The sequence below is a fragment of the Triticum aestivum genome, chromosome 5D, assembly GCF_018294505.1.
Source record: "Triticum aestivum cultivar Chinese Spring chromosome 5D, IWGSC CS RefSeq v2.1, whole genome shotgun sequence".
NCBI classification, from domain to species: Eukaryota; Viridiplantae; Streptophyta; class Magnoliopsida; order Poales; family Poaceae; genus Triticum; species Triticum aestivum.
Genome location: NC_057808.1, coordinates 29,197,283 through 29,209,044, shown reverse-complemented (window position 1 = coordinate 29,209,044; position 11,762 = coordinate 29,197,283). Strand labels below are relative to the sequence as shown.

Sequence of the window (11,762 nt, the reverse complement as noted above, 5' to 3'; positions counted from 1 at the left end):
CATCTTTGGCCACGGTGTAAGGCCGGAGATGAGGAAGATCTTCGGGTGGGATTGCTTCTTGGATGATGAAGAGAGCATTCTCATTGAATTGATGATCCACAACTTCTCTAGGAGTGAAGTTACTTCGGTCATGCGGTATAAAACCCTCTTCAATGATTCTCCAAAGGTTAGTGTTCACATGATTTAAATGACGCTTAAAACGATAGACCCAAGAATCAAAATCTACATTCTTCTCAATCTTAGGGGCCGGGCCGGCATGATTCAAATGAGTGGAAGGGAGCGGTCCACCATAGACAGGTGGAGGTTCCACATGGGCAAAGATGCCGGTCCCATTTTTATCACTAGAAAAAGGAGCTTTCTCGCTAGAAGCTTCCCCCTTGTCGGAGGTAGCATCCGTCACCTTGTTAGCGGGATCACCCACTTTCAACGGTGCGGTGGTAAGTTTAAGCCCTTCTAAGAATTTATTCAACATGCTTTCGACCTTGGTCGTCATGGAGGTTTTCAATGTGTCCAACGCCACATTGAATTCCTCACGAGAGACCGCGGTTCCCCCATCTCCCGTAGACGAGACTGGATTCTCACCGGAGTGCTCCTCCACACCGTCTACGACGTCAACCATACTCTTTGGACGGTAAAGTCCTTAATAAAGAGACGAGGCTCTGATACCAATTGAAAGGATCGATATAGTTGACTAGAGGGGGGGGTGAATAGGCAACTAACAATTTTTAGCTTTTCTTTACCAAATTAAACTTTGCATCAAAATAGGTTGTCTAGATATGCAACTAAGTGAGCAACCTATATGATGCAATGACAACAAGCACGCAAGCAAGTAAGAGATATAACACGAGTAAACTTGCGAAAGTAAAGGAACGAGATAACCAAGAGTGGAGCCGGTGAAGACGAGGATGTGTTACCGAAGTTCCTTCCTTTTGAGGGAAGTACGTCTCCGTTGGAGCGGTGTGGAGGCACAATGCTCCCCAAGAAGCCACTAGGGCCACCGTATTCTCCTCACGCCCTCACACAATGCGAGATGCCGTGATTCCACTATTGGTGCCCTTGAAGGCGGCGACCGGACCTTTACAAACAAGGTTGGGGCAATCTCCACAACTTAATTGGAGGCTCCCAACGACACCACAAAGCTTCACCACAATGGACTATGGCTCCGCGGTGACCTCAACCGTCTAGGGTGCTCAAACACCCAAGAGTAACAAGATCCGCTAGGGATAAGTGGGGGGAATCAAATTTCTCTTGGTGGAAGTGTAGATCGTGGCCTTCTCAACCAATCCCAAGCAAATCAACAAGTTTGATTGGCTAGGGAGAGAGATCGGGCGAAAATGGAGCTTGGAGCAACAATGGAGCTTTTGGGGGAAGAGGTGAGTCAACTTTGGGGAAGAAGACCCCCTTATATAGTGGGGGGAACAAACCAACCGTTACCCCACTTCTGCCCCGCAGAGAGCGGTACTACCGCTGTGCCAGCGGTACTACCGCTTGCCACTATAAGCGGTACTACCGCTCCACATCGCGGTACTACCGCTTGGCCCACAGCGGTACTACCGCGGTGGGAGGGCGGTACTACCGCATACGAGCGGTACTACGGCCCCCACAGCCGCGGCCAGTACCGTAAAACCCGACACGAAAAAGAGCCCTCGAATCGAGGCGGTACTAGCACGAGACCACCGCGGTACTACGGCTGGGGGCTACTAGCGGTACTACTGCTCTGGAGCGGTACTACCGCTCCCAGAGCGGTACTACCGCTTGTGGCACCCAAGCGGTACTACCGCTCCGTCCCGCGGTACTACCGCTGGGACCAGAGTGAGCACACAATGGGGGCTACTAGCGGTACTACTGCTCTGGGCGGTACTACCGCTCCAGAGCGGTACTACCGCTTGTAGCACCCAAGCGGTACTACCGCTCTGGCCCGCGGTACTACCGCTGGGACCAGAGAGGGCACAATGAGAAGAGAAACAAGCCCATCATCGAAACGGAAAGGCTCGGAGGGAGGGGCAAAGGAAGTGTACGTGATGATTCCGCCCTAGCCTTTCCAAAACGGACCCCCTCTTGATAGTACGGTGATCCCTATGAAACTAGTCCACCAAACTAATCCGAAAGGACTACACCGTCTTCGCTTCAAGCTCCGAGGGGAGGGAATCGTCTCGTGCCAAAAGGATGAATCTCTGAAAAACACTCAATGCACACGATTAGTCCACAAAAGCATTGTCATCAATCACCAAAACATCTTAGGGATAAATATGCCCTTACAGATGGATAAGACAATTCCCGAGCTCTTCGTGATGCTAAAGGCTGCGGAGGTAGAAATCAAGAAGGAGCATCAAGTGTTGATGGTCAAAAAGACCACCAGTTTCAAGAAAAAGGGTAAAGGGAAGAAGAAGGGGAACTTCAAGAAGAACGGCAAACAAGTTGCTGCTCAGGAGAAGAAACCCAAGTCTCGACCTAAGCCTGAGACTGAATGCTTCTACTGCAAAGGGACTTGTCACTGGAAGCGGAACTGCTCCAAGTATTTGGCGGATAAGAAGGATGGAAAAGTGAACAAAGGTATATGTGATATACATGTTATTGATGTGTACCTTACTAAAGCTCGCAGTAGCACCTGGGTATTTGATACTGGTTCTGTTGCTAATATTTGCAACTCGAAATAGGGACTACGGATTAAGCGAAGATTGGCTAAGGACGAGGTGACGATGCGCGTGGGAAATGGTTCCAAAGTCGATGTGATCGCCGTCGGCACGCTCCCTCTACATCTACCTTCGGGATTAGTTTTAGACCTGAATAATTGTTATTTGGTGCCAGCGTTGAGCATGAGCATTATATCTAGATCTTGTTTGATGCGAGACGGTTATTTATTTAAATCTGAGAATAATGGTTGTTCTATTTATATGAGTAATATCTTTTATGGTTATGCACCCTTGAAGAGTGGTCTATTTTTATTGAATCTTGATAGTAGTGATACACATATTCATAATGTTGAAGCCAAAAGATGCAGAGTTGATAATGATAGTGCAACTTATTTGTGGCACTGCCGTTTGGATCATATTGATGCAAAGCGCATGAAGAAACTCCATACTGATGGACTTTTCGAATCACTTGATTATGAATCACTTGGTACTTACGAACCATGCCTCATGGGCAAGATGACTAAAACGCTGTTCTCCGGAACAATGGAGCGAGCAACAAATTTATTGGAAATCATACATACTAATGTATGTGGTCCGATGAATACTGAGGCTCGCGGCGGGTATCGTTATTTTCTCACCTTCAGAGATGATTTGAGCAGATATGGGTATATCTACTTAATGAAACATAAGTCTGAAACATTTGAAAAGTACAAAGAATTTCAGAGTGAAGTGGAAAATCATCGTAACAAGAAAATAAAGTTTCTACGATCTGATCGTGGAGGAGAATATTTGAGTTACGAGTTTGGTCTTCATTTGAAACAATGCGGAATAGTTTCGCAACTCACGCCACTCGGAACACCATAGCGTAATGGTGTGTCCGAACGTCGTAATCGTACTTTACTAGATATGGTGCGATCTATGATGTCTCTTACTGATTTACCGCTATCGTTTTGGGGTTATGCTTTGGAGACGGCTGCATTGACGTTAAATAGGGCACTATCTAAATCCGTTGAGACGACGCCTTATGAACTGTGGTTTGGCAAGAAACCAAAGTTGTCGTTTCTTAAAGTCTGGGGCTGCGATGCTTATGTGAAAAAGCTTCAACCTGATAAGCTCGAACCCAAATCGGAGAAATGTGTCTTCATATGATACCCAAAGGAGACTGTTGGGTACACCTTCTATCACAGATCCGAAGGCAAGACATTTGTTGCTAAAAATGGATTCTTTCTAGAGAAGGAGTTTCTCTCGAAAGAAGTGAGTGGGAGGAGAGTACAACTTGATGAGGTAATTGTACCTACTCCCTTATTGGAAAGTAGTTCATCACAGAAACCGGTTCATGTGACATCTACACCAATTAGTGAGGAAGCTAATGATATTGATCAAGAAACTTCAGATCAAGTTACTAGCGAACCTCGTAGGTCAACTAGAGTAAGATCCGCACCAGAGTGGTACGGTAATCCTATTCTGGAGGTCATGTTACTTGACCATGGCGAACCTTCGAACTATGAAGAAGCGATGGTGAGCCCAGATTCCGCAAAATGGCTTGAGGCCATGAAATCTGAGATGGGATCCATGTATGAGAACAAAGTGTGGACTTTGGTTGACTTGCCCGATGATCGGCAAGCCATAGAAAATAAATGGATCTTCAAGAAGAAGACTGGCGCTGACGGTAATGTTACTATCTACAAAGCTTGACTTGTTGCAAAAGGTTTTCGACAAGTTCAAGGGGTTGACTATGATGAGACTTTCTCACCCATAGCGATGCTTAAGTCTGCCCAAATCATGTTAGCAATTGCCGCATTTTATGATTATGAAATTTGGCAAATGGATGTCAAAACTGCATTCCTGAATGGATTTCTAGAAGAAGAGTTGTATATGATGCAACCAGAAGGTTTTGTCGATCCAAAAGGTGCTAACAAAGTGTGCAAGCTCCAGCGATCCATTTATGGATTGGTGCAAGCCTCTCGGAGTTGGAATAAACGTTTTGATAGTGTGATCAAAGCATATGGTTTTATACAGACTTTTGGAGAAGCCTGTATTTACAAGAAAGTGAGTGGGAGCTCTGTAGCATTTCTAATACTATATGTGGATGACATATTGTTGATTGGAAATGATATACAATTTCTGGATAGCATAAAAGGATATTTGAATAAGACTTTTTCAATGAAAAACCTCGGTGAAGCTGCTTATGTATTGGGCATCAAGATCTATAGAGATAGATCAAGACACTTAATTGGACTTTCACAAAGCACATACCTTGATGAAGTTTTGAAAAAGTTCAAAATGGATCAAGCAAAGAAAGGGTTCTTGCTTGTGTTACAAGGTGTGAAGTTGAGTCAATGCCCGACCACTGCAGAAGATAGAGAGAAAATGAAAAGTGTTCCCTATGCTTCAGCCATAGGCTCTATCATGTATGCAATACTGTGTACCAGACCTGATGTGTGCCTTGCTATTAGTTTAGCAGGGAAGTACCAAAGTAATCCAGGAGTGGATCACTGGACAGCGGTCAAGAACATCCTGAAATACCTGAAAAGGACTAAGGATATGTTTCTCGTTTATGGAGGTGACAAAGAGCTCGTCGTAAATGGTTACGTCGATGCAAGCTTTGACACTGATCCGGACGATTCTAAATCGCAAATTGGATACGTGTTTATATTGAACGGTGGAGCTGTCAGTTGGTGCAGTTCTAAACAAAGCGTCGTGGCGGGATCTACGTGTGAAGCGGAGTACATAGCTGCTTCGGAAGCAGCAAATGAAGGAGTCTGGATGAAGGAGTTCATATCCGATCTAGGTGTCATACCTAGTCCATCGGGTCCAATGAAAATCTTTTGTGACAATACGGGTGCAATTGCCTTGGCAAAGGAATCCAGATTTCACAAGAGAACCAAGCACATCAAGAGACGCTTCAATTCCATCTGTGATCAAGTCCAGGTGGGAGACATAGAGATTTGCAAAATACATACGGATCTGAATGTTGTAGACCCGTTGACTAAGCCTCTCTCAAGAGCAAAACATGATCAGCACCAAGACTCCACGGGTGTTAGAATCATTACTGTGTAATCTAGATTATTGACTCTAGTGCAAGTGGGAGACTGAAGGAAATATGCCCTAGAGGCAATAATAAAGTTATTATTTATTTCCTTATTTCATGATAAATGTTTATTATTCATGCTATAATTGTATTAACCGGAAACATAATACATGTGTGAATACATAGACAAACAGAGTGTCACTAGTATGCCTCTAATTGACTAGCTCGTTGATCAAAGATGGTTAAGTTTCCTAGCCATAGACATGAGTTGTCATTTGATAAACGGGATCACATCTTAGGAGAATGATGTGATTGACTTGACCCATTCCGTTAGCTTAGCACTTGATCATTTTAGTTTACTGTTATTGCTTTCTTCATGACTTATACATGTTCCTATAACTGTGAGATTATGCAAATCCCGATTACTGGAGGAACACTTTGTGTGCTACCAAACGTCACAACGTAACTGGGTGATTATAAAGGTGCTCTACAGGTGTCTCCGATGGTACTTGTTGAGTTGGCATAGATCGAGATTAGGATTTGTCACTCCGATTGTCGGAGAGGTATCTCTGGGCCCTCTCGGTAATCCACATAACTATAAGCCTTGCAAGCAATGTGACTAGTGAGTTAGTTGCGGGATGATGCATTACGGAACGAGTAAAGAGACTTGCCGGTAACGAGATTGAGCTAGGTATTGAGATACCGACGATCGAATCTCGGGCAAGTAACATACTGATGACAAAGGGAACAACGTATGTTGTTATGCAGTTTGACCGATAAAGATCTTCATAGAATATGTAGGAACCAATATGAGCATCCAGGTTCCGCTATTGGTTATTGACCGCAGACGTGTCTCGGTCATGTCTACATAGTTCTCGAACCCGTAGGGTCCGCACACTTAACGTTTGGTGACGATCGGTATTATGAGTTTATGTGTTTTGATGTACCGAAGGTAGTTCGGAGTCCCGGATATGATCACGGACATGACGAGGAGTCTCGAAATGGTCGAGACATAAAGATCGATATATTGGACGACTATATTTGGACATCGGAATGGTTCCGGGTGAGATCGGGAATATACCGGAGCACCGGGAGGTTACAGGAACCCCCCGGGAGGTATATGGGCCTTAGTGGAAAAGAGAGGAAAGGAGGAAAGGAGGGCCCCCCATGCCCAATCCGAATTGGGAAGGGGGCCGGCCCCCCTTTCCTTCTCTCCTTCTCCCCCTTCCTTCCCTCTCCTACTCCAACTTGGGAAGGAGGAATCCTACTCCCACCGGGGTAGGACTCCCCCCTTGGGCGCGCCTAGGAGGCCGGCCCTCTCCCCCTCCTCCACTCCTTTATATACGGGGGAGGGGGGCACCCCATAGACACACAAGTTGATCATTGATCTCTTAGCCGTGTGCGGTGCCCCCCTCCACCATAATGCACCTCGGTCATATCGTAGCGGTGCTTAGGCGAAGCCGTGCGTTGGTAACTTCATCATCACCGTCATCACGCCGTCGTGCTGACGAAGCTCTCCCTCGAAGCTCTACTGGATCGTGAGTTCGTGGGACGTCGCTAAGCTGAACGTGTGCAGTCCGCGGAGGTGCCGTACCTTCGGTGCTAGGATCGGTCGATCGTGAAGACGTACGACTACATCAACCGCGTTGTCATAACGCTTCCGCTTACGGTCTACGAGGGTACGTAGACAACACTCTCCCCTCTCGTTGCTATGCATCACCATGATCTTGCGTGTGCGTAGGAATTTTTTTGAAATTACTACGTCCCAAACATTTTCCACCGCCGCAACCTTTTGTACCCGTGAGATCCCATCTTGGGGCCTTTTTCGGCGCTCCGCCGGAGGGGGAATCGATCACGGTGGGCTTCTAGATCAACACCATAGCCTCTCCGATGATGTGTGAGTAGTTTACCACAGACCTTCGGGTCCATAGTTATTAGCTAGATGGCTTCTTCTCTCTCTTTGATTCTCAATACAAAGTTCTCCTCGATGTTCTTGGAGATCTATTCGATGTAATATCTTTTTGCGGTGTGTTTGCCGAGATCCGATGAATTGTGGATTTATGATCAAGTTTATCTATGAATAATATTTGGTTCTTCTCTGAATTCTTATATGCATGATTTGATATCTTTGCAAGTCTCTTCGAATTATCAGTTTAGTTTGTCCTACTAGATTGATCTTTCTTGCAATGGGAGAAGTGCTTAGCTTTGGGTTCAATCTTGCGGTGTCCTTTCCCAGTGACTGCAGGGGCAGCAAGGCATGTATTGTATTGTTGCCACCGAAGATAAAAAGATGGGGTTTTGGAGGTCATAGACCTGGCTTTGGAGGAAGTTGATTTGCTCGTTGAGGGTGAAGACGATGTCCTTCATGGGCTTGCCATCCACCTTGAGATCACAGGAGAGGTCCGTGATCATGAGGTGATTGGCGTTGAGTCCACGCTCCACCATCCCTTGCATCGGAAGACGTCCTGCTCCATAGCTTCGAGCCTAGCCTCCACAGTTCCTGTCCCTTTGGGGCCTTGCACATCGCGGATGTGGAGCAACCCCTCATGCATCTGGATGACCTGAGGGTGCTGCACCACCTCCCGAAGATATGGGTTGATGACGTTCTTGAAGAACTTGTCCTTGGAGGAGTTGAGGTGGCCATGGTGGATGGGATCTGACAGAAAACAGCAAGGAAAAGAAAACAGAAGATTTCTCCGCGATACGGCGATCAACGGGTTCGGAAAGTATATAAAGATTTTTATCTTGAAGAATAAGCAAACTGTAGAAAAACGGAGTCCGGAAGGTACTATAGCTTGCTTTCTGAAAACCAAATGAAGAAACAAAATACCCAGTCAATTTGCAGTTTGTTTACAACAAAACAGTCAGAGTAAGTAACCTTTTGGGTCCTTCATACAGTAGTTCAGAGTAAAGATCTCACTGATAATCCCGAACAAAAAAAAAATCACTGATAAGATTCCTTGTGATACTTTTAGATGGACTTCCTCCAACGAATGCTTGTACCTGCTCCTCTCTCTGGTGCGGCGACGAGACAGTCGAGAGATTAGTTTAAACCATTTCTGAAAAGAGCTCTTTAGTTAATGGTTACCAGCGAGAAAATAGTACGTAAGCTGCTGAATGACCCTGACTAATCATATCGTCGCCTACTGGAATTTGAGGAATTGCTCGATTGGAGTGGGAAAAGGAGGCGGCAACAAATCGCAGGGCGAAATCGTCGAAACCTAATCTTCCAAAGCTCAAACAACCGCACTGACCTCTATCTATCTCTATCTATATATATTTGGTTTTGTCATAAGGCAAGGCAAGAACAGCACCTGACAGAAGCGATCAGCCAGCTAGGGATTGGAGCTGCTGGGAGCAATGGATACGACCGCGGCGACGACGAGACGTCTCATGAGGATGAGGCTCGGCTGCTGCATCTCCGGTGTTCTTGTGCTGTCGTTCCTGCTCCCCAGCGCCCTCGCCGAGGAGCGATTCTACGAGTTCGTGGTACGTGCCTCCTCTCTTCAGTCATGTCTCGTGGCATTTCTACTCCTAGCACGAGTTGGTGATGCTTAATCTGACTGTTGTTGGCATGCATGCAGGTCCAAGAGACGGTGGTGAAGAGGCTGTGCCAGACGAACAAGATCATCACGGTCAACGGGCAGTTCCCGGGGCCGACCATCGAGGTCCACGACGGCGACACGCTGGCGATCAAGGCCGTCAACAGGGCGCAGTACAACGTGACCCTCCACTGGCACGGCCTCCGGCAGCTCCGGAACGGGTGGGCGGACGGGCCGGAGTTCGTGACGCAGTGCCCCATCCGGCCGGGGTCCAGCTACACATACCGGTTCAGGGTCCAGGAGCAGGAGGGCACCCTGTGGTGGCACGCGCACAGCTCCTGGCTGCGCGCCACCGTGCACGGCGCGCTCGTCATCCTCCCCAAGCGCGGCCGCCCCTACCCGTTTCCCAAGCCCGCCAAGGAGATCCCCGTCGTCCTGGGTACGTCGATCATCGGTTAATGATTTAGTTCAGTTTGATCGTCTCGTCATCGTCATGGGTGGAGTTTTGTTTCTGATGGGATCGACGTGCGGTGCAGCGGAGTGGTGGAGGAGGGACCCCATCGCGGTGCTCAGGCAGTCCATGGTCACCGGCGCAGGGCCCAACGTCTCCGACGCCATCCTCATCAACGGCCAGCCCGGAGATTTCCTCCAGTGCTCCAGCCAAGGTGTGATTTTGTTGGTTACCTACCACGTTAATTTGCATGCATGCATGCATGTTGGCAACTGAAACTGATCATTCGCGACCACCATGCAGAGACCAGCATCATCCCGGTGGTCGCCGGCGAGACGAACCTGCTGCGCATCATCAACGCGGCCATGAACTCGGAGCTCTTCGTCTCGCTCGCCGGCCACAAGATGACCGTGGTGGCCGCCGACGCCATGTACACCAAGCCCTTCGAGACCACCGTCGTGCTCCTTGGTCCAGGACAGACCACCGACGTCCTCGTCACGGCCCACGCCGCCCCTGGCCGCTACTACCTCGGCGCCCGCGTCTACGCCTCCGCTCGGGGCGTCCCCGTGGACAACACCACAGCCACCGCCATCTTCCAGTACAAGAACGCTGCCGCAGGCGCAGGCGCTGGAGCACCAATGTTCCCTGCTATGCTGCCGGCCAACAACGACACGGCCACGGCCACCGCCTTCTCCAACAGCATCCGGAGCCCGAGGCCGGTGAAGGTTCCCGGGCCAGTGACGCAGGAGGTGTTCACCACGGTCGGGTTCGGCCAGTTCAGCTGCCGGCCGGGCCCCTTCTGCCAGGGCCCCAACAGCACCCGGCTGGGCGCGAGCATGAACAACGTGTCGTTCCAGCTCCCCAGCACCGTGTCCCTGCTGCAGGCGCACTACGGCCGCATCCCCGGCGTCTTCACCGACGACTTCCCGGCTCGGCCGCCGGTGGCCTTCGACTACACCTCGCAGAGCGTCCCCCGCGCGCTGTGGCAGCCGGTCAAGGGCACGCGGCTGTACCGCGTCAGGTACGGCGCCGTGGTGCAGATGGTGTTCCAGGACACGGGCATCTTCGCGGCGGAGGAGCACCCCATGCACATCCACGGCTACCACTTCTACGTGCTCGCCACCGGGTTCGGCAACTACGACCCGAGGCGGGACGCGGGCAGGTTCAACATGGTTGACCCGCCCAGCCGGAACACCATCGGCGTGCCCGTCGGCGGCTGGGCCGTCGTGCGCTTCGTGGCGGACAACCCGGGGGTGTGGCTGGTGCACTGCCACATCGACGCGCATCTCTCCGGCGGGCTCGCCATGGCGCTGCTGGTGGAGGACGGCAAGACGGAGCTCCAGGCCACGGTGCCGCCCCCGCTCGACCTGCCCATCTGTGGCCTCTAATTAAGCTGGAGACTTTCTCCATCGTCGTGGCTTCTTCTGTACATGTACATGGCGGGGAAATGTGAGCCCGTGTGGGTCGTCGTACTTGCTGTGCTGCTAGCTGTTTGCCATTCAAATTTGGCATTGTAATTTGGATTTCGAATTTAAGTTGAAAAAGAAAATGCAAGGTTTTCATTACTTTCGATAAAAGGCGCTTTTATTAAGTTACTCCCTCCGTCTCATAATGTTTTTTTTGACCCTACATTAATGTAAAAAAGATGTCTTACATTATGGGACAAAGGGAGTAAAATGTAGCATCAAATGCAAAACATGATTAGCGACACCCGACCTAAGAATGATATGATTTCAAGATGAATCATCGTTTTCTAGGCAACTTATGGGGTAAGTGATAGCTTCCTTTTGGTTTCAAGTTTAGCATTGCTACTTGCTGCCAGAGCACTAAAATTAGGCTAGAGATACCAAAATAGCAGCAAGGGTCAGCAAAAGGTAGCTCACGACAAAATGGGCCAGCCCTCTCTAATGAGTTCACTTGAGACCTCCCCCCCCTTGGCCCCCGCGTCGCTCCCGCAGGGGCGACTCGGGCGGCGCTAACCCTAGCCGTTGCTGGCCCCCTTTCCCCCTTCTCCTCTCCCTCGCCACCACCTGAGGGGGTCGCCGGAAAGCCGCGCGTCCGCCGGGGAGGGTGGTAGCAAGGATCTGTTCGCCCTGTTTTTGTTA

At 49.2% G+C, this 11,762-nt stretch overlaps 1 protein-coding gene across 1 annotated transcript; it reads left to right on the top strand.

The window, feature by feature from the left end:
- The first annotated feature begins 8,972 nt into the window (after positions 1–8,972).
- On the top strand, positions 8,973–11,229 carry LOC123124177 (laccase-3). The gene is made up of 4 exons (XM_044544844.1): positions 8,973–9,153; positions 9,249–9,645; positions 9,743–9,871; positions 9,961–11,229. Exons 1-4 carry the CDS (start codon positions 9,025–9,027, stop codon positions 11,043–11,045), a joined length of 1,740 nt encoding a protein of 579 aa, XP_044400779.1. The 5' UTR covers positions 8,973–9,024; the 3' UTR covers positions 11,046–11,229.
- The last annotated feature ends 533 nt before the right edge of the window (positions 11,230–11,762 follow it).